The sequence below is a fragment of the Aptenodytes forsteri genome, unplaced genomic scaffold (assembly GCF_000699145.1).
Source record: "Aptenodytes forsteri isolate BGI_AS27 unplaced genomic scaffold, ASM69914v1 Scaffold104, whole genome shotgun sequence".
Classification (NCBI taxonomy): domain Eukaryota; kingdom Metazoa; phylum Chordata; class Aves; order Sphenisciformes; family Spheniscidae; genus Aptenodytes; species Aptenodytes forsteri.
In genome coordinates this window covers 1,239,095-1,261,687 of record NW_008795943.1, presented here as the reverse complement: position 1 = coordinate 1,261,687, position 22,593 = coordinate 1,239,095, and the positions used below count along the sequence as shown (strand labels likewise).

Genomic DNA, 22,593 nt, shown 5'->3' with positions numbered 1-22,593 from the left:
TGTTGAAGGAGTCCGGAGAGGCCATCTCTGTCAATTGCCACCTCCTGCTTGGCTCCTGGGCGTTGGAAACCCCGTGAGGGGATTAAAGGGCGTGTCGTTTGGAGTTACTCGTCTGCTTCGCCGTTACTTGTGTTTATCGTCTTTATAGAAGCTGACAGCTAAACGCACAGGTTTTCGGGTATCGACTTTACATGCTTTTTCCTCGTAATTTTGTTCTATGTCAGCTAAGCTACCTTTTTCCTCTAGTCAACACATTTTTTTAAGCAAATAGACTTTTTAGCAAATTCAATAGTAGAATTTTTTGAGCAAGTATGTGGTTCATATAGTCTGGTATCTCCTGTACTGTCATAATACTGGTGATCATGCCATTTGTGATTTGGGAAACGTTCTCCTAGCATTGCTGTTTACGTAGAGATGCTTATTTTCTGAAGTATGAGGACTTATGTTGTTGTCAGAGCTCTGCTGTAGTGCTGGTGTATTTTGTTACAGCCGTAGCTCAGTGTGATGGTTATAGTCTCTCTGCTCAATAAACTAGAAGATATTCTTTATAATCTTCAGTTTAATGCTTATGCAACATTTTGAGAGCAGAGTGGGAGAATGCAGTTTCTTACAGAATGGAGTGTATATGGTTTTGAAGTTTTTGAAGACAAGTTGAAGTGTTGTCTTTAAAATGTCAATGCAATTTTTTCGTAAAAGATCTGACTTGGTCAAAGTTTAATTCCATATGTTTTCACTACAAAGTTTGATTCATCATTGTTAACATAGCAGTTAAATTTAAGAACTTCAGTTAGAACCTGTAGTTCTATTAAAGCTTTGTGCTTTTTGTATTTTTTTTTCATATGTACCTGAAACTTGTCCTGTAAGACGTTTTATTTCTTAGGAAAACTAGGGGTGAATTGTAAAAGTCATAGAAAATAACAGAGGTTAACTTTCAAAACTCAATCATGTTATGGTACAGCAACATAAAGATACTGACTTGCCAATCAAGTTGTAAGTGCTGTATAGGCTGGTTCAGACCAGTCAAAGCCATATTTTACTCATAGATTAATTTACATGGTGTTTGGAATATAAAAAAAATTCCCTTAGTGTTTTTTCTCTTCCATTAATAATGGTGAGCAACCATGAATTTTAGTTCAGCGATTTTCATTGTAAAGTATCTAGTCTGTGACTTTTAAGGCTTTTCACATTGCTGTTTGCATTCAAGTAGCTCAGAAACTGGAAATGCTTATGGAGCCAGAATGTCATTGATAAATCATCCATGAGTGTTTGAAATTCAAGTTCACTGCTGCAGCTGAGCAGATGAAGAGTAGGGTTATGGTAGAGCATACGTTAAGTACATATTTGCATTTATCCATCTGCGAGGGTGAAAGTTGTCTGTTGTACAGGTGTTAAAGGAGAAAATAAGCTTGAGGTCTGGGCAGAGGAGAGGGACTGGTTAGAGGGAGGAAATAGCGTTGGGAACTCGTGAGGCTGAAATACAAGTCAGGAGTAGAAATGGCAAACATGATTTAAATAGTTCAACACTGAGTAAGTGCTTCTCCAGTAGATCCTGGTGAAGTCTAAATTTGATACTTCGAGTGTGGCTGTTCAGTAGTGAAATTACTGGTTTGCATCAGCTATTGCAGATTTCAAGGGTAATTTTTAAAATACAAATTTATTTTGAAGAATTTACAATTCATATTAGGATCCAAAAGATTATGTTGGTTTGAGGCTCTTTTTAAATCCCTGAGGCAGCAATAAGCCATTTGAGATAAGTCTGTTTTGTATCCTAGATTGCTTATCAGAAGGCATTAATAACTTTAACAGTTTCAGAAGACTTGTTGTAGGCATTTTTAATGGGATAAGTACTGCAGGTAATTCATTCTGTTGTGAAATACTATCTTCCATCTGAGAAGACGACTTTGAGGGCTGAGTGAAAATGAAGCTTTACAAAAGGTGGAAATCGTAACAGCATCTGTTTTTGTAGCTCGTAGTATATTCCTAAGAAGGCAAATTAAAGAGCTAAGCTTCAGAAAAACTAGAAGTAGCTTCAGAAAAACTAGAAGTGTATGTACATTTGCAACTATCTTTTGAAATATGGATGTTTGTGTCAGAAGCCTACGAATGCTAGCACATACCTCTTTTCAGTGCTGTGAGTCCATACAAAAGCCTAGTCCATACAAAAGTAAACATAAAAATTATCCATTCTTAACGTGCCTAAGTTAGGTTTGTTATACGGTGTAACAGAGAAGTGCAGCAGGAGAATTTTTTTCTTTTTCTCTGATGGTCGGCTCTAAACTTCTTTAATACAATACGGTTAACATCACACTGCATATTCACATGTAACAATGAAGTAGTGAACTGTTTGCCTTTCAGGATGGTACCTTTGATGGAAATACTGATCTTGTGTTACAGTATTTTATAAATAAATCTAGATTTCAAACTAGATAAATATTATTGTAATTTTAGAAATGTTATAATTATTTCATTTAGGTTTTGTTCCTGTTCTCAGGGTGGTGATGACAATGGTAGCTAATTTGTATTAGTGACTATAAAACTAAGAGTGTGAGGACAAGTGGGACTCTCCAAGTGAGAATTAAAATAAAATGGACATATCAGATGGAACCTGTGCAAATGGAAAAATGTAGGAAAAAACTTTAAAATAATCAAAGTACTGCTGGTATTTCTTAATATAATCAGCAAAGTGAGATCATAAATATTTTGTTTAACCAATGGCATGGTCCTTCCAGTTCAGTTTAAGTCTTGGTAATCCATAGGTGACTGAAAAGAGTTTTCCTATTAGTCTCGTTTTAATGTGGGATATTATAGCAGGGGTATGAAAGATGCAACAAGAAATTATTCTCAAGGTTTCATGTATACAGAGATCTCATTACTCATGCATGATCCTTTATGCTTCCCATTCTTATTTTTGCTTCAAGATAATGGTGTTTTTCAGTATCTTTCTACGTACTATTTTTTTCTGATAAATAAACTAATGGATGCTGACTGTGATTTCAGGATTTTTTGTTTGAGTTTTGTATGTTTCTTACGAAACATTACCTACTGTTTAATGAAACCAGCTAATTGAAATGTATTGAAATAAAATGTATTTAGGCATTAAAATGTACTGATAAAGTATTCATGCATTGTGAATATCACGCTTGTTATTTTCAGTGTATTTGCATGCTTCAGATGTCAGTGAAAAAGTCGGCTCAACCATGATGTGTATTTAAATTGGTTTGGCAGGAAATATGGTTAGAATATTTAAGCACTAAGAAAAATGGCTGAGCACTGGTGCTCTGAATAGTACAATGAAAGATATTTCTTGGCTAGTTTTTAACTGAAACCTGCATTTTTAAACCAGGTATCAGCATATGGCTTCTATTTTTATGATTTTAGCAGCATATAGAATATAATGGGAGTGCTGATTATTATTTATTATTTAATTCTGGATGCAGACAGCACATCACTGCAGATAGGCAAGAATGGAGGAAGGGAACATTTCTAGTCACTTGCAGAGAAAGGAAGATTCCACGTCAAAGAGAAAGTAGGGAAGTTGTTTGTAAATCAGTGTGTTACTTGCCTAAACTGAGGGAAAAAAATCTTTTGTCTACATTAGTGACATTTATTTGTGCTAGCTTATCCTGGTAAATGAAGCAAAATGGCTTTTATCTTCAGTATCCAAACAAGCACGTCAAAAGAAGATATCTGCAATACTTAGAAATCGTTAAGTGGATTTCTTTGAAATGTCATTTGTGTGTGCTCAGACTTCAGTGTGTGTGTATTTTAAGATCCATATGCAGTTTGATGGAGTGGATTATTGGTGCTTTTTTTTTTTTTTAAATAGGACCTCTTGGTGTTATTTGGTGTTTTTATTGTTTGGTGAGAACTGAGAAAACTGAATTTATTGTTGTCATATTAATGTTTTGGAGATAGTGATGGTGATAAATTTTCTTCCTCTTACCCTGCTGATTTCATTTCCCCTGCATTTATTTCATTTCAAGTGTTATGGCTTGAATTTTACCATGCTAGATGTTCTCCAAGTAGGAGCAGTGTTGTTGCCTACAAATATTACAGCTGAACTCTCTTGCAACTCAAGAGTGTATAAAGACCTGAAAGATTGTGAATTTTTGTGCTGTTTTTTGCTTCTTAAGCTCAAATGTAAAGCAGTACAGAATTTGTTATGTCTGTGTGTTTTCTTGGATCTCATTTGAAACAGCAGACTATTTGAGCCTGTAATAAAGATAATAATTTTTCTTGAGCTACTGTCAGTTGTTAAAAAGCTGTTGTCTAAGCCTCACTGAAACCCACCATATTTAAACTCTCCCAAAGTCTTCTGACTAAACAGTTTTTCAGTATTTTAGTTCTTTATTTTAGCATCATGTTTCTTCAGTTGGTCAGTATTACCAATTCTTCAGCAAAATAGAGTAGGGCAAGATCTGAGTTTTGAGCAATTTAGTATGCAATTCAAAAATCTACCTAAGAAAGTGGTGTAATATATTGGTGGCAAAAGGGCATAATACAAGCTGTGTTTTCTGTGTGCCATTACCGGGGTTAAGTAGTTTCTAAGTTGCTTTTAAGGTAATAAATTTGTCACCGTTTTAACTCAGGGATTTTTTTGTTTCTTTTCCCCTAACTGATATGTATTACTGCACATCTAGAGTATACTCTTATTAAATTTATGAAGGAAAAATTACAAGTGTGTAGATATGATACATTTACTTTGCTAAGAATTGATAAAAGAGTAGAGTCATGAGGTTTTCACAATAGTTCTTAATAAACTTTGTTATTGTTACAGCAGACCTCTTGGAAGTGTAAACGATGGAGGACGAGGAAAACCAAGTGCAACTCCTAAATGAAAAGCAGGTGCCGAACTCTGAAAGTGGTTATGTGTGGCATGTCACTGATATGAATCGACTGCAACGTTTCTTGTGTTTTGGTTCGGAAGCTGGTACTTATTACATCAAGGAGCAGAAGCTGGGCTTTGAAAATGCAGAAGCTTTAACAAGACTGATTGAAGAGGGTAGAGGTTGTGAAGTTGTTCAAGAAATAAAGACATTTAGTCAAGAAGGCAGAGCAGCAAAACAGGAGCCCCTGCTTTTTGCTCTTGCAATTTGCTCACAGTGTTCTGATGCAAAAACGAAACAAGCGGCGTTCAAAGCTGTTCCTGAGGTGTGTTGCATACCAACACATCTCTTTACTTTCATCCAATTTAAAAAAGATCTGAAGGAGGGTATGAAATGTGGCATGTGGGGCCGTGCACTGAGGAAAGCTGTTGCAGATTGGTACAATGGAAAGAATGGCATGGCTGTTGCTTTAGCAGTTACAAAATATAAACAAAGAAGTGGCTGGTCTCATAAAGATCTTCTGAGGTTGTCCCACCTAAAACCTGCCAGTGAAGGTAATAAATTTTTATTTACCTGAACATACTGTGTTTTAAACCTTTTATATTTACTGTGGAACTATTTTGGAAACCCAAGTACCATTGTAGACTGATTTCTTAGTGATGGTATCCTGTAAATTGCACCTTAAAAACGTGAGTGGTCATATCAGAAGTTGACCTGTTTATCTTCAAGGTAAACAGAGTTTGTTCCTTCTTTTTCTTCCTTATGTCAGGAGAAGACAAAATAATACGATTCCCTCAATTTGATCCTATTTGCTTACAAATGATGAATTAAACCTTTTTCGTTATTTGGGAAGATCTGTTGGTTTCAAATATGTTAGGCTCCTTACTTCTAAGGAGAATACTACAGTAATTAAAACTACTGCTCTAAGTTGTCTGTGGCTGACCTTTTTTATAGCTGGTTGGCAGGTCTGAGAATGAAACTTGCTAACTCATTTGCTTGCTAGAATGATAAATGCCAGTATAAAGACGGTAATCCTGCTTGGAAAATACTTTTCTTTTCAATAGGAATTGCTGTAGTCACTAAATATATTACCAAAGGGTGGAAAGATGTCCAAGAGGCTTATAAAGACAAAGCAATTTCTGCTGAGACTGAAAAACTCTTAAAGTATCTGGAGGCTGTGGAGAAAGTAAAACGCACAAAAGATGAATTGGAAGTTACTCATTTAATAGAGGAATATGGTCTAGTTAGAGAGCATCTCCTGACAAACCATCTGAAATCTAAAGAGGTAGGTAAACTTCATTAGCTTTGTATTCTCTTTAGAGTAACACTTTTCAGAGTCTTAAGTCTAGATTTCCATAAAAAATAGCCCTTCTGCTGTTTTTCAAGTTATTTACCCAAGTAGCTAATTTAGAACAATGAAGATCTTCATATAACTTGTATGTTTATTTTAAAATACGCTTATTTAGTGTACAGATGTCAGTTCTTGTGGCTTGGGGATCTTTTCTTTTTTTTCCCTTCTCTTTCTTTGATCATAGGTTTGGAAGGCATTGCTGAAGGAGATGTCCATTTCTGTATTGTTGAGAAATTTAGGAAAACTGACAGCAAATTCGGTGCTTGAACCACGAGGTTCAGAAGTGGCGATAGTATGTGAAAGACTGAGAAATGAGAAACTGCTAAAAAAGGTAAGAACTTTTTCATAATCAGTGCCACCTTTGTGGTTTTTAATCTCTTCCTAAACTGTATTTCTTCAGGCAACCTCTTTACAAAATAAAAGCAATGTTCTTTGGAGGAAATGTGTAGTTTTTTCTTTTAAAAAAGCTGCAGTGGAATACCTGCACCTTTATTTTAAAACTTGCATTTATAATTTCTCATTTGTTCCTCCCCCCCCCCTCTATTTCTGAAATTTTTCTACAAATTAAGTATACTGACAGCTATATTTCTGAAATTTTTAAACAAATTAAGTATACTGACAGCTAGGATATTTTCTTAAATGAGGGCTGTGGCAAGCTTTGCCTGTTGGGTTCATCCGTTGCTTCTGAGTCTTGTAATTTAGAATCAGCAATACAAGCTTAGAAATTGAGTGGAAGTCACTTGTGTAGGATCCTAGGAAGTGAATTAAGAAATTAGCATAGCAGCTGAGAGGAAAAAGAAGACTGAACAAGGAGACTTTCTCCTTTCAGATTGCTTTACTATCCATCAGAGGTAAGAAAATGAGGGGGAAAAGAGGGTTCCCCAAAGGAAGAACAAAATTTTCAGGAATGTAATGGGAGATAGAGAAGACAAGTGGCTTTTTCTAATAGTTTTGTGAGTTGGGGAGATTATAATTAGGACATCTAACTTCTTCAAGACCATAGCTGCATTGAGAAGAACAACAGTAGGTCTTTTTTTTCCCATCCCACTGCTCTTCCCTTTCTGTTTTCTTCTTTAATCATACATAGTTACTGAGGCACTGGAGAAGGGAGAGCAAAGATGGTGGCACAAAACCTTGATGGAAGAAAGACACTGGACAGGCATTCAGATTTGCTAAGGTTTGCTGCTGGTAGTGATTAATGACTGAAACTCCCCTTGAGGAAAAAGATAACAAGATATTGATAAATCAGTAAAGCAAAGATATGGTTTAGAATACTTAGCATGCGGCAGCCACTGATTTGGTTTATGTAGGGAAAGCAAAAAAAGAAGAAAATGTTTGGACTGTCTTCTTACAGTAAGAGGAAAATGAAGGCTGTATTCTGAAAATAGTTTCTTTGTCCAGTTTTACCGTATCTGATACAAAACTAGTTTTAAGTATGTTCCTTTCCTATCTCAACTCGTTTCCCCTCAGCAGGACAGGGACTTTCTCTTACTGTAAGCCTGTGATAGAAAATAGCACTAGACAATCATAGATAGAGCTGTGAAATTTCACCAAAATTCTGGCGATGGCATAAGACAACATTTGGAATTCACTGGAGGATTCTAGAAAGGGAGTGAGATCCATTACCAGTAACTGACAAGTATCAGTTCATACAACAGCTATGTAAAGACTGCATGAACTCTTCAAATTTTAAGAAATTTAAAGTAACAATATACTAAAACAGAGATTTTTGTAGTAGGATCTTAGTCTTAGTTTTAGTTTGTTACTTTTTTTTTTAAGGAGTTCAGATTTTCAAAAACTTACTGTTGATTTCTTTTGCCTGTAGGGTAGAATACATCCGTTCCACATTTTGGTTGCATTAGAAACCTATAAAGCTGGACATGGAAGCAGAGGGAAGCTTTGGTGGCGTCCTGATGAAGACATTTTAGAAGCTTTAGATGCCTCGTTTTACAAAACTTTCAAGGTAATATAGTTCTTCAGTTGTTAAGCTTTTTAAGAACTCTCTGTTTCCTGAAAGCTTATAAAATGATGAAGAAAAGTTTGTTAGGTGGATGACAATTTTGAAACTTTATAACAAAAATCTTAGGAATTGGGATTTTATTAAACAAAGAATCAAAACTTCATCGTATATTCAGCTTTTGGCAACATTATTGTTCAACAGAAAGAATAAAAAAAAGCCCCACTTCTAGGGTTGAAAGCAGAAGAAGGAAGAAGAAATTAATATATTAATTATGTGTACCTATTTTCTTTGTTTTCTTTTTACCTTTTAGACAGTTGAACCAACAGGAAAACGCTTCTTACTTGCAGTTGATGTCAGTGCATCAATGACACAAAAAGTTTTGGGCAGCGTGCTCAATGCTAGCACAGTTGCAGCAGCAATGTGTATGGTGAGCAATTAAACTTCTTTTCTTTATAACTATTTGCAGCTTGAGCTGCTCTTTTGATACAAAGGTGCTCTAAAGCTGGTTAGAAATCGGAAAGAAACGTACTTGCAGTATTTTTTGGGTACAGAAGATGTGACTTTGTGCTTCAGTGGTAGACCAGATGCTTAAAGCTACTGGCAACCAAATTCAGAAAGGTCAATTTGAAGAAGTTGGTTTCCAGTATAAATCAAAGTGGTCAAGGCTGCTTTTTCACTTACCTTAGCTGAAAATACATTTTTAGTTTTTTTCAGAAGTATTCGTAGAATAATACAGACTGGATTAAGAAATTTTGGGATAATTCTTGTGTACATTTGTATTACAATCAGTTTCCTCAATTTGATATTCTGAAGCTTCTTGTCTATTTATATTATGGAGGAGTCAAACTTTTGTTGTTGTTTAAAAATGTTTAGTGTTTTATGTCACTAACATAAGTTAGGGGAGAGAAGAAATATGGAAGTATCTTTAGTTACAGTAATTAGAGCAATTCTTTGGCTCTGATTTTTGCAATGATTATTTGCAGTAATATTACAGAATATTTAAAGTGTAGAGTGAAGTGTTAGTGCATATGGGGAGTCATGGTGACTTAAATACAGAAGGATATGTCATGTTGTGTGTTTGGTAGGAAATGCCTTGATTCAGACATTAAAAATTCTGTATAATATAACCAAATTATTTTTTGTCTTCCTTTTTCTCAGGTTGTAGCACGTACTGAGAAGGATTCCCATATTGTTGCCTTTTCACATGAAATGGTCCCTTGCCCAGTGACAGCTGATATGACATTACCTCAAGTATTAGTGAAAATGTATGAAGTATGTAAAAAAAAAAAAAAACAAAAAACCAACCACCCAACAAAAAACCAAACAAAACCCAAAAAAAACCCCCAAAATTAGGAAATAGCTGTTGCTAATGTCAGAGTGTAGAAGTCTCAGCAGTTACATTGTATTTTCTTTGTAATCAATTCTAGGACTGTATTTAGTCTGTATCTGTATAGTAGAACACTGGATTTTTTTTTCTCCCTTTTATTTGAAGTCCAGCAAATGTCATTATTTCAACTGGTGGATATTAAACATTGCAATTTAGAATGGCAGTGTTAGGTCACAATGAGTTAGTTTGAAAACAATATTTAAAAAATCAAATTAAAAAACCCTGGACAAAACTGAAATTAAATGAGTAAGTGAACTGTTGTTTAACTGTCGTGGTTTAACGCCAGTCGGCAACCGAGCACCACACAGCCGCTCGCTCACCCTCCCCTGCCCTGGTGGGATGGGGAGAGAATCAGAAGAGCAAAAGTAAGAAAACTCATGTGTTGAGATAAGAACAGTTTATTAATTGATAATAATAGAGCAACAATAATAATAAACAACAACAATAATAAATTGTAATGGAAAGTAAAACAACGAGAGAGAGAGAGGAACAAAGGAAGGAAAAAACAAAGCAAAACAAACAAAAAAATCCCCAACAACAAGAGGTGATGCAACTGCTCACCACCTGCCGACCGATGCCCAGCCAGTCCCTGAGCAGCACTCTCCCCCCACCCCGGCCAGCCTTCCCCCAGCTTATATACTGAGCATGATGTCACATGGTATGGAATATCCCTTTGGCCAGTTTGGGTCAGCTGTCCTGGCTGTGCCCCCGCCCAGCTTCTTGTGCCCCTCCTCTCTGGCAGTGTATGGGAAGCTGAAAAGTCCTTGACTTAGTATAAACACTGCTTAGCAACAACTAAAACATCAGTGTGTTATCACATTATTCTCATGTTAAATCTAAACCACAGCACTGTACCAGCTACTAGGAAGAAAATTAACTCTATCCCAGCCAAAACCAGGACATTAACAAAGAAGCCTCTGTGTGTGATAAAACATGAAGCTTACATAAGAAGTAGTTTTTCTGTGTTTTACTAATTTCTGTATTAATGTGTTCCACGTTTTTTTTTTTTCCTTTTAAGATTCCAATGGGTACCACTGATTGTTCCCTTCCAATGATATGGGCTCAAAAAACTCAGACAGCTGCTGATGTCTTCATTGTATTTACCGATAACGAGACCTTTGCTGGAAATACTCATCCTGCAACAGCTCTTAGAGAGTACAGGGAGGTAAATATGCCTCTGACTGTTTATAATTGATGAATACAGTACAAAGTAAATACCAGTTCTAAAAATGTTTTAGAGACTGAACTAGTTGTGGCTTTTTCCAGTAAATAATTATATATTGTTAAAAACTGATATATTCTGCAGTTAGGCAGAATTAGTGCACATATTGCACTAGTTGTGCCTATGTAAAACCACTGAATTGCTAAAAGGATTTGTAATTATCCTACCCTGCTCCATGTACTGCAATATCAATGAAAATTTGTTTGGTATTCAGGGAATATGTGCATTTCTGCATTCTATATATAATTTATTAAGTTTTTTATAGTTCTTACAGAATGAAATTTGGCTCATAGAATTAAATTTAACTTTGATGTCTGCATTAGATACCACAAAGTTTAAATGAAGTAATGAAGATAAGCCTGTAGGGAAGGTGTCAATAGGTGATAGTATCTCGTGAAGAAAGCTCATTGTATTTTAAAGGGGCTACTCTAAGCTGTGCAGCTTCATAATTTCAAAATAGAACTAAGAAAAATACCTTCTCCAAGCACATTGCTATTAGAAACTCTTACTTAATCAGCAAGAAATCTTTTATGCTTTAAAGGAACTATTTTTTAAACTACAAAAAATACTCTTTGGCAAGCATGTATGTATGGACGTTAATCTTCATATCGTGTCCACCCAGTTGAAATTAATACCAAAAATCTTTAACTTGCCCACTGTGTTTTAGTTTTCTTAGTTGAGATTAGCTCCCATTCCTAAATTTGTTCCTTAAACAAAGAGTTCCTGTACTCTGGCCTTCATGCCACTTGCTTTGCTTTACCTTACAGGTTACTAACCTGCAAATTCAGCTAATTTAGCAGAATTGTCCAGGCCACAGTTGTTGTATTTGTTCAGCCAACATTGGAAATCCTTGCCTTAGACAAAACCACACTCTTTGACTCCTATTAGATGATTTGGTAATTATTATTGAAAGTTTTCTCTCAGAATGAACTGCAGAATAGCAAATGCAATGTTTGCATTTGAAATAATCCATAAATCTTAGTATTGCAGGAAAGTTGTGCTAATGTACCTCATTGTAATTATTTCCATTTATTTAAATATATCTACTGCAGGTTAAGTACAATGTTAACAGGCAGTCTGCAATTCTGGTTATGGCATATCTAGTTTCTATCAGTATGCCTGTTCAGACAGTGGTTTATGCAAGCAACATAGCAAGATTTGGCCCTCTGCCATGTTTAAGTTACTGTATATGCGTGTTCTGATTTTTTTTTTTGTCCTTCCTCTAGAAAATGGGTATTCCTGCTAAATTGATTGTTTGTGGAATGACCTCAAATGGTTTTACAATCGCAGATCCAGACGACAGAGGCATGTTGGATATATGTGGCTTTGATACAGGAGCTTTGGATGTTATTCGAAACTTCACTTTGGATTTGATTTAATTTTCTAGGCATCTGCTCTTCCCAGTGGGTCCATTGCTGGCAACAGACTTCACCCTGGGAACTCCCAGCCAAATATACTTTATTAGAATATGGCACATTATATACATATCAGAATGTTACCTTTTTGTGAAGGGAAAACAAGAAAAGCAGATGAGAAATCTCTTTTCTCTTTTTTCCTGTTGCACACAATTTGAAATAACAGTGGGAAGTTTGCTAAAAGTAGCTACAGGGTTACACAATAAATAATTTAATTTCATTTATAATAGATTATAAATACTGAGAGATTTTTAATTTCCCCCCCTCCCCCGTTGCTGTGGAATGCTTGTTTGCAAGAATAAATTGATGAATTACTCTTAGGATGGGGCAGGAAGAAAAGTGGGGTTGGTATTTTTAATAATGTCAGTTTAACAGCAACTTTTTTGAGAGGGATTTTTCTTTGGGCTTTTTTTTAATCTTTCTATTTTAAACAAATTACTAAGGTTCAGCAGTTTCCATTGTTACGCTTCAAATCTACAAAAGAAGTATTTTCTGGCACGTATGAGACCATGTGACTGTGATGCAGTATAAAAGCTACCCAGTGAAATTTTATACTGATAAAACTGAAAGTGGAAGAGCTCACGCTAATCTTTTTTCTACCTAGATTATCATTTGGGTTTTCAGGAGTAAAGTGTAATTCTCTTTAGATAAATTGAGGGGCAGTTTCTGTACAATGCAGTTTCAGAAGCACTATTTTAGAATTAATACGCTTTACAGGAGGTTCTAAAAACTGTTTCTAGTAGAAAAAGACCTTGGAAATGGCTGGGAAGCCACATTCAGTCCATGTTACAACTTCAGGAAGCATCAGCACACTTTCAATGAGGAAGATCAACAAGTGCATGTGTCTTGGCCTGCTTTTGAAAGCTGAGTGCTAACAACCAGAAACAAAAAGCTACATTTTCTTCAAAAGAATGTATTCAATGATACAGAAACAATCTTCCTAACAGGAGAGCATTTCATCTTTTAAAAATCTTTTTGTAGATTAACGTTACTTCTGATTTCGTAAATTAATTCAAGCTAACATTTTTCAAAACTACCTCCAGTTTATAGTGACCAATTCTTAAAAAAATTTATGAACTGTACAGTTGCCTCCTTCATGTTCTCAAAATCTTGTTTAGGAAGTGATAGAAACTGGATTTCTTTTTTTTTTTTTTTGTCTGATTGTAAGAGTGTGAGTAAATAAGGAGAAAGCTAGTGAATTTCATCACTTTGGAACAGGAATTGATAGCAATTCATGTGTATATGTATTTAATTCTGTGTGGTTGTTTTTATGTATGTGTGTATAGGGGGGAAGTTAAAAGATTTCCACAATCTTAGAAGATGAGAAAGGTTTTTTAGTGATGCTTTTACAACTTCCCCTAAGACATTTGTATGTCAACCTCTTTTATGCTAATTCTGGCTGTTTTAAACAGTGAATTTGATGTTAATTTGAAAATAATTATGATTTATAAAAACAACCCAGTTGTGGTAAATGACATGTAAGACCATATTTTTCTGCCTAAACCCCAAGCTTTTAAACGTAAAATTCAAGTTCATATTATACTTTTGATACTTGTAACACTTTTCATTATGCCTCGTACATCTTGATTATAAATTCAAAGTTTGCTTTCTGTAGGATGGATATCTCTTTTGGTGCTAAAATGTGAGGTTACATGTTACTGAAGGAATTCTGCTAACATACTTATACTCTACCTTAATAAATCAGAACAGCGAGGATAGCCTTTTCTGACATTAAAACCATGGCTTAAAGAACTGATGGTAGGAATGTTACCTTTCAGTGGACATGAATGTAGTTACTTCTGAATTATCACTGCTCTTACGATACAGCTCTGATAGAATGCTTGAAGAATACAGGACTGCCACCAGCTTGTCAGGTGACATCTAGAAAAAACAAGTGTTCCTACAAAAGCTGAGACATAGCACTTTGAGTTTGAAAAAGAAAATTAGCCATTTCTTATGAAAAATCTCTTACCACTTTTAGTCTCCTTTCTAAATAAACACCATGAATATGGGGAGTAAACTCATTTGCTCAATACATGTTAATAATTATTTCAAGTAAATGCACTGATGTTTTGGGGTTGTTTTTGGTAGTAATGTGTTTTAAATTACACAGTAGTCAAACATCTGATTAGGTGTTTCCTTCTAAGCTAGAGATGTTGAAAATAACTGATAGCTAAGTATCTTTTGCAAGTACTTTTTCTTATTTGGAGTAGTATTTGTGAAGTAATAGGCAATATTTTGGACTAAATATAAAATGAAAACTTAAACAGGTATTTCAAGTAACTTTGTGCAGTTAATTGCATAAATTTACTGCAAGTAAAAGATTAGACTAGTTACTAACAGATTGAACGGTTATAGTAGTGTTGCATCTTTGAAAGCAGTCCAGTTTAAAATACAATTCCTTGAATTAGAGTGTAAGTGAAGATGAACTTTTCAGTAGAACTTAGAGAAAATGTAGCTCCCTGTATCTATTGACACTGGATAGCTATGCACTGTGTTAAAGATAGTCATCCCTGCTGGAGTACGTAATATGCTCCCAATATTTACCATATCTCTGTACTAAAAAATCTTGTTAGAATATTCTAAGTGGTTTGGTTATCCGATGTAAAACTAGCACCAATGAGATCATGTTGTCATCTGCTCCTCCTTTAAGATTTTCAGAGAGGGGAAACTGAAGTAAATGCTGACAGCTGAAACTTTATAGTGTGTTGACCTTTGTTTCTACCGTTTTTGGTCTGGTTTTGTTATTATCTTGCAGTAAGAGGCATAGAAGAATGATGCTGCATATTCCTTTTCCGTAGACTGGATCTTTTTTATCTGCCCATATACTGAGTTTTAGGGGACAGCATGACTCATTTGCCATAACATAAATTTGTCCTGATTTTAGTCTTTAGATACTGAACTGATAATTTCCAAAATGATATCTGGACATGTAAAGAGGCAATAATTACTGTAATGTTTTTTAAAAAATAAATGAGCGAGCTAAGACAAAGTTATTAAGCATTAGTTCAGTATACAATAAATAACTTTCACCAAACCCTTTCACCAAAGAGGAGACTGACTCTTTCAAGTTAATAGTGTTGTTTGTATTGGAGGAACACTGACTAACAAAACAAAAATGGGGCTGTAATTGTGCACTGCAGTTTACCAGTAAAAATTGAACAGGGACAAGTTTAAAGATAGTTAATTTTATTCAAAACATTAATTAAAAAAAAAAGTCTAAATGCAGAGTGCAACTGTAGACCGGGTGAATGCAGGTTTCCCAATATCTAACAGAATTAATAGGCTTTCAGTTTGACTGCCACTTCACTGTGACCCCCTTAACAATTCTTAAGTATTAGACTATTATGTCTAAGACTATAACGTTCAGGCACTTTAGCTTTAAGAAAGAAGAAAAGGATGTAATGGTTGGGAGCACAGCAGAGGTAAAACATTCTTCTGTAATGAAGGGCTGTAGCGAATGAACATCAGAGGTCAGGTTTCTTCATGGAAGGGATACAATCAAGAATGTGGAGAGGGCAGAAGGCACTCGATTTCTTAAAAATCATGCAATGCATACATCAGCATTGTGTAATAAATTGAATAAACACGGTACTAATTTTGCCAAGAAATAGAATTTCATGTCGGGAATTTTAGACCTGTAGCAAGGAGGAGGAGAGTTTGGGATGCTTGTAGAATTAGATTACAGGCAAAATACGGGGTCTTTACCTACAATCCTATGTGTTTAAAAAAGAGAAATCTAAAAGCAGGTATAGATCTGAAGTCAGCAGGGCCAGTCTAAGTGCCCACTATGTGAGGGCCACTAATAACTGACCCTAAAATATCTTGCTGCTTAAAACTACTGTTAAACCTGTTTGTTAAACATGAGTCATTAGGGAGGTTGTGTTGTTCTTTTTCATTGTTGTTTAATTGGGGCCTATAAATGGGTATGGCTTTAAAAGGCTATTGAACGAAGTAGATATTCTTGGCATAAAAAATACACCAGCAGTTTTGGAAATGTATTTTAATAATGGTTCTGTCTGTAAAAACACTAGGAAAGTATTTTTTCCATTGCAAAATGCTGTGCTGCTTAATCACAGCCATAACTCATAGCCACCGTACCAGAAGCATTAGTATTGGTTCCATTGGCTCCATTTATTTTGTTTCTTGTCTTACCTTTTTGCTTTGCCCTTCCTTCTCTGTGTTAATGTTGGCTTTTTCCTCCTTTCCCATCTCCTTGTCACCTCAGGCCTATACTTGAATCTCTTTTCCCATAGAAGCTCTCATCCATTCCTTTTTTTGCCCCTGTTCTTCTGCCTTTTTGCTGTCATTGAGCATGCTAGCTTAGCTAAATAACTTACACCAGAACTGATGTCATAGTATTTATCTTAATTTTAAAAAACTGGATAAATTTTTTCCTTCCTTTGATTATATAAATCTCTTATAAAGCATTTAATTTGCTGTATCTATCAGATTTTTGGTAAAACTTTGTGTAAAGATCAGTGACAAAAGTATACTTTACAAAAATCCAACATCTGCCTGTGAATGGCTTTATTTTTATAAAGTAACCGCTTAAAATTGGCTTTTCAAATTTAAAGCTTTTCTAGAATTAGTTCTGCAGGTTGGAGCCTTCCATTCTGTTAAATATTACCAAGCTGCTGTTATATGCAGAGTTAGGGAAACATTTAAATGAATATTCTGGATAAATGGGCAGCTTCTTTGCAGTATTGATTAGAGAAAATCTTCAAAGAATAGGATGTAGAAGTAAACCTAAGCAAAGAATCATTTGTTTTGCGTGTGCTTTTAATCTTTTTTTTTTTTAAGCATTTCATCAGTTTATAGGTTTATTTTGCTATTTGCAGTGGTTCACAGACAAATATGCTGTAAGCAAGCTGTTTTAATGACTTTATTGCTGGAATGGTAGAGATTTCCTCTTACTGTGATACAGTCTAGTGTACAACATTGCTGAGTAAGAGTTACGGGGGGAAAGGTAAAACACTAGGACAGTGTATTATGTATGTGCTGCTCTGAAAGCTAAGATTTAAGATCAGCTAATTTCAGCAGAAAGTATGGTGTCTTTAAATATGTGTGCTTACATTTGGATTTATAATTTTGATACTGTAAAGCTTGGTTTCTTTAGGTATTTCTGCATTCTGAATTTAAGTTTAAATATATATATATTTGCATATATGTATGTGGTATGTTGAGAACTTTTACAAATGCTTCATTAACAAATAATGAATATAAATAGCTGTTTTCCCAATGTTACCAGCTTCTTAGAGTTAAGCACAACTAGTTACAAATAAAAGGTCTTTTCTATTCCATTCTCCTATAAAAGTGCAGTTCTACTCTTTAAAAATAATTCTGTATAAAGAAGCAACAGATGGGCACATTCACAGCTCTGTCTGCTTAGTTAAGTAACTTGATGTTTGTTTCCAGCTTCTCACGCTTCTTAGGAGCGTGGTATTTAAGCTGGATGAGCAGGTATGTCTTAAGTGTAAGTACAGAATCTTTCAGTGGATAATTTTTAACATTCAGATCCCAGGGCAAGCATTATTGTAAGATAAACAGCTTTGTCCGGAGACAATGCTAGGCAAAAAATATGGACATTTTTAATGACTATTTTTGAGTCCCTTTTTTTTCTAGAGTAGAACCACACTTTTAACTGCCATATCATGTTTAAATAACTTAAACATAACATGGCTTTGTGCCATCCAGTAATGAAGGCACTGTCTTGCTGCTACTTTCTATGAAATGATACAAAATTAATGAGAAACTATTTGGATGGGGAGCCTTAATATGGGTAAAAAGAAACATAATTAACCCTTTGAGTGCCTTAAGACACATCTTCTTTAATAAATGGGCACTCACTTGGATCTGCAGGCATACAGCATGTTTTCTCAGTTGGAATAGAATATTGCCTTAAGTGACAATGCCCTGGGCATTCTGAAACTTAAAACTCAAAGGGTTATTTTAGACTACTGTTTTGGGACTTTTTTTTTTTTTCCACAGGGAACAAAATGAAAAGGTCTTTGAAAAAATCCTTTGCATACTATTATTTTTACATGATGGATTTACCAGCTTTCAGGTGCAAAATTATTGTTAAACTTCTGAGAAAACACAACTGGCCGAAGAATTCAACACAGAGAAAAATACTTGGTTACCACTGTATGTGCAAAATAAATTGCTTTATTAAGTATAAATTTAGGGAGAGATGCACATTTGTGTGTGTTTACTTTGAGTGTGTCCTTGTAAACAAAATTTTAATAAGGCAGTGATGAAACTAGCAAAATACAGTAAACAGCAATGATAAAAATATAACGAGGTCAGTGTGTTTAAATAGCTCATTACATGTTAAAGATGCACAGTGCAGGCAACGGTATACTAAAGACTTTCTACAATGATGCAGTTTAAACTTATTTCAAACCCGCATCACTAAAATGAAGCTGTCAAATTTACATGATACTCTTACAGTTCTAGTTATATGGAGTCGAAGATAAATGTGACACTTTTTTCCCTTGAGGGGAAAAAAGTAGTTTAGGTGCATGCAGTGCTGAAAGCAACGGAAATAACAGGAGTCTTATTCACAAGAAGTGAGTAAAACTTGATTGACTAATGTTTTTATTCTAAACTGTGCATCTTTAGTAGTGTGATGGTCCCTTTTACTCAAGAATGGGATATAATTTTCTACTTACATATGAACTTTCTTGAAATAACCAAGAGTCTTGGCATTGCCTGGTCTGGCTTTGGATGTACATTGTACTGAAACTATTGAATTTTAGACATTTCTTTTAGACATTTAACTGCAAGTTAAAATTGCTAGTAAACTGCATTCTGACTGTAGAATTTAAGTACTAAATAAACTCTATGCATATTAGACCCATTTTACTTGGTCTTAAGTTTCATAATAGTGTTGGATTGATCATAATGTAGTTTGTAGCTGCACAGTTTAGTGACAGGGAGCTGTCTGGCTCCCCTAGAAGGATATTCCTGAATGTGACACTGTATAGACTGATACTTCATAGTGTAGAGTAAAGATGAAAGCAATTACCTACCCTCTAAAGCTGCAAGAATCTTTATTCCCATACAATTTGGTAGCTAGGTGATCAGACACTGACATGTAAGAGAGGCAGACATGCATACAGCAATATCACTACAAACTTGTTTTGCTTCATACTTTCTTCATGATTACAGCTTGACATTCAGAGAAGAATTAAATTTAAAGGAACCATTAAATTAAACTGACCATTTATTGTAACTGTCGGAACAAAGCTAGCAAGCTTTGCAGAAAAAAACCCCACAGGATTCTTCTTGTACAGTCTATACTTCTCCAAAGCATAGTATCAGAATGTAATAGCAATAAAATGACATCACTATCTCACACTTAGAGCCCCAAGAGTTACATAATGTTTTTAATCACCGTTTTGGTTGTGGTAGAGCTGAGGCAAGGTCACCAAGTAATTTGCCAAGTCCATAAACTCCATGTCAGAGAATGATCTACAATTCAGAAATCCATGGCTTGAAGTTGTTGAGTCCAGCTGATGCAGTGTATCTTTGCGATCTTCTAACTTGTCTGAAACTGTGTTTATACAAAGGAAGACTAAACTAAGCTAGATGGCTGTTCAGGATTTTCTTTTCAGCTGACATTGATGAACTAATGGAAGCAGTTTGCCTTCCTCATGAAGCCTTTGAGTATCTGTCGCACCTCCAAGGAAAGTCCCATTGACAAACACTCTTGGGACCTATCAAGAAAATGAAAATTGCGTTAGTTACTTCTTGGAAAAAAGATAAAAAACTAAGCAAGCCCACGTGGACTGTAGTATACACACAATAGTTATGTTCTCACTTATGCATGTACAATATTGCTGTACGGTTCATATGTTTCCATAATATTTACAGAAATGGGAAGCTGTTCATGTGCCCCTCAAAAGTGGGATAAAGTCACTGTATGGGAGGTTGTAATAAATTAAAATAATTGAGTCAAGTGAGACTATATAAAATTAAGAAATTACAAGATAAGTGTTAAACACAATGGATTAAATATACCTACACAGATGAAAACTGACTTTGATACTTCAGTTATCTTAGTGGCAGTATGGAAGAGATCACCTCAGAGGGATAGCCAGAGGGTCTCAAGAGGAAAAGACAGTACAGAACCCTTCTGCAGTACTTTGTCTTATAATTTAGGAGCTTGTATCCCAAGTTTATTTATCTCAAAAAAAAAGAAGAATTTGGTATGGTCATAACCCATGAGGAACGTGTGTAGTCTATGTTCTTACTTTACTTGTTACATGTAAGAAAATATACTTACTGTTCTGCCACCAGTCATCTGTTCAAGAATGTCTTGGAACCGACTTCCATTTGTATTCACGTCCAGTTCTACAGCTGTATAATTTACATTCATACCCTCAAAAAGTTTTTTTGCCATTTTGCAGTAGAAGCATGTTGTTTTAGAGAAAATCACCACACAGTTGCCTGAAATAATCTCCTATATGTTCAAAAGAATGTTCAAGTCAGCGTGCTTTGTTTTTAAGTCAGTGTATTTTAACAGTATCGAACAGTCATGAAAACAAATACAGAAGTTAAAAATCTGCTATTATGGTAACAAATACAGTAAAATTACTCTCTGTAAAGGCTTTCTGAGGTATTTTTAACAGGGACAACTGAGGAGTTCCCAGCCATGCTACAGCGATGGCTGGCTAATTCTGAAGAATCTTCCAAAAACACTGTAGTTTATTTTCAGTTGTTTAAGGTAAAGTGAAAAGCTAGTTTAGCTTCTAAATCTTCCCTACTTCTAGTCTAGAGGCAGAAGAATCTTAAGGCGAAGAATGAACTACTTTTTTTTAAAAACAAGGAGCAGAACAGTGACTTCTATCAAGGCATCTGTCAAGAAGGTATCACCTGTATGGTGGGTGCAAAACATATCCACCCTACATTTGTTTTGAAGACCTCTGTGTTGGCCTAGCACCTCCTTTAGGGATACAACCCATACTTTCACATCAGAAAAAAAATTGCTTCCTACCTGACTTCCAAGAAAGTCAGACTCTCGACCTGAAAAAGTGCAGTTGCACTTGGCCAGATCCCAAAGAACATCTGTGCACAAGTGCAGTAGGCAGTGAGGCGCAACTTCAGCAGTTTGCAGAACTACATGGGAGATAAAGTGACTTCTCCTGCTCCACTTAAGCTTTTCAGTAAAAGGTATGCTCTATTCTTTGAGTAGAATGCCTGGAATCAGTTAAAACTTAGCGGTATCTAACTTTCAGGAACGCTATGATCTTCTTGTGGGAGCAGAGAAATAGAAGAGAGTTGGCATTAACGATCTCTACCAGAAGCACAGCTAGCACCTATGAAGCTGTGTATGACCTGCACTTGACTCCAAAACTGAGCAGAATGATTATGGAGCATGTGGTGTGACTGCCATGCAATGGTGCCAACCCTGAACCCTCTTTTGCTCTGCAGTCACAGACCTCCTCCAGTCTGCCAAATAAGCTGCCTCTCCTTGAATTATTTAGTACAGCTTTCCCTGCTTGTAAGGCAAACAGGATGTGCCGGTGGCAAGCAGAGTGACAAAAACAGTTCCGAGTGGGAGAAAGAAATACCCCTATTACTTTACTGTAAATTCAAGGTGATTTCAGGCTGTCACTTGGTATCAGTAAACTTACTTTAAAAACCAACTTACTCTTTAAATATTTACTTTACTTGATATCAGTCGTTTTACAAAGTTTAATCCCCAGAAATGATAGTACTGAATTTGAGTAAAGGTCTGAAAAAATGTAAAATGGACGCAGCCTAGGAAGATCAGTTTCCAGGGCTGTGGGTAAACAATGCTGCCAGTATTACTTACTAAACATAGGAATCAGGTTCAACATGCAGAACTATTTACAGAATTTCTTTGTGTAAATCAGAAGAGCTTTTAAGTAATTATGGATTTTAGAAATGTTGAAAATAAGAATTGCATAAATAATGTTACCTGTATTTGATTCACAGCAGCATCATTAGACAATCCTACAGAAGTAGGCAGACTATTCCCCATTCTAAAACTAAAAAGAAATTAGATATTTGAGCTTTCAAACAAATGACACATTTTATAGTTCACAAACTAATGGTTAGCTTCATACTGTTTTGTTTAAATATTTAATGCAATTTCTCCATTACACGTAAGCTTACTTCAGCCGCTATACCTACAGTCATACTAGTTCTTACATGCCTGCAAGAAGATGAAGAGAGATGGATATTGCAGACTAGAATAATAACCAAAACGGCTGCCTTTACGAAAGAAATACTTTTTTTCCCCAATGATAATACAGATGCAAGTGTCTAATCTGACACCGGGCTGTATTAAACGCCACAACCCGACTCCAACAGAAGGCACCACGCTCGTTTTCATTAAAGGAGCGGGTCCCGCAGGCGTGCTGCTCCGAGGCCTGCACGTCCCGATGCCAGCCGGGCCCCA

At 35.5% G+C, this 22,593-nt stretch overlaps 2 protein-coding genes across 2 annotated transcripts; one reads left to right on the top strand and one right to left on the bottom strand.

The window, feature by feature from the left end:
• The first annotated feature begins 142 nt into the window (after positions 1–142).
• Positions 143–19,022, top strand: TROVE2 (TROVE domain family member 2). The gene is made up of 9 exons (XM_009285312.1): positions 143–178; positions 4,781–5,380; positions 5,891–6,111; positions 6,362–6,508; positions 8,003–8,140; positions 8,448–8,564; positions 9,296–9,409; positions 10,543–10,689; positions 11,973–19,022. The coding sequence occupies exons 2-9, from the start codon at positions 4,801–4,803 to the stop codon at positions 12,123–12,125; spliced, it is 1,617 nt and encodes a 538-aa protein (XP_009283587.1). The 5' UTR covers positions 143–178; positions 4,781–4,800; the 3' UTR covers positions 12,126–19,022.
• Positions 19,023–19,199: 177 nt separating this feature from the next.
• On the bottom strand, positions 19,200–22,489 carry GLRX2 (glutaredoxin 2). The gene is made up of 4 exons (XM_009285313.2): positions 22,344–22,489; positions 22,111–22,180; positions 20,452–20,628; positions 19,200–19,882 (listed from the first exon to the last, which is right to left on the bottom strand). Exons 2-4 carry the CDS (start codon positions 22,171–22,173, stop codon positions 19,763–19,765), a joined length of 360 nt encoding a protein of 119 aa, XP_009283588.1. The 5' UTR covers positions 22,174–22,180; positions 22,344–22,489; the 3' UTR covers positions 19,200–19,762.
• Between the last annotated feature and the right edge of the window lie 104 nt (positions 22,490–22,593).

What these genes read in the sequence shown, in the direction of transcription:
- TROVE2 (XM_009285312.1), top strand. Translation starts at nt 4,801, where the DNA reads ATGGAGGACGAGGAAAACCAAGTGCAACTCCTAAATGAAAAGCAGGTG. An exon ending in CCTAAAACCTGCCAGTGAAG is followed by an intron (nt 5,381 to 5,890) that starts GTAATAAATTTT and finishes TCTTTTCAATAG; the next exon opens with GAATTGCTGTAGTCACTAAA. An exon ending in TTGCAGCAGCAATGTGTATG is followed by an intron (nt 8,565 to 9,295) that starts GTGAGCAATTAA and finishes CCTTTTTCTCAG; the next exon opens with GTTGTAGCACGTACTGAGAA.
- GLRX2 (XM_009285313.2), bottom strand. Translation starts at nt 22,173, where the DNA reads ATGGGGAATAGTCTGCCTACTTCTGTAGGATTGTCTAATGATGCTGCT. An exon ending in CTGCTGTGAATCAAATACAG is followed by an intron (nt 20,629 to 22,110) that starts GTAACATTATTT and finishes TTGAACATATAG; the next exon opens with GAGATTATTTCAGGCAACTG. An exon ending in AGATGACTGGTGGCAGAACA is followed by an intron (nt 19,883 to 20,451) that starts GTAAGTATATTT and finishes TTTTCTTGATAG; the next exon opens with GTCCCAAGAGTGTTTGTCAA.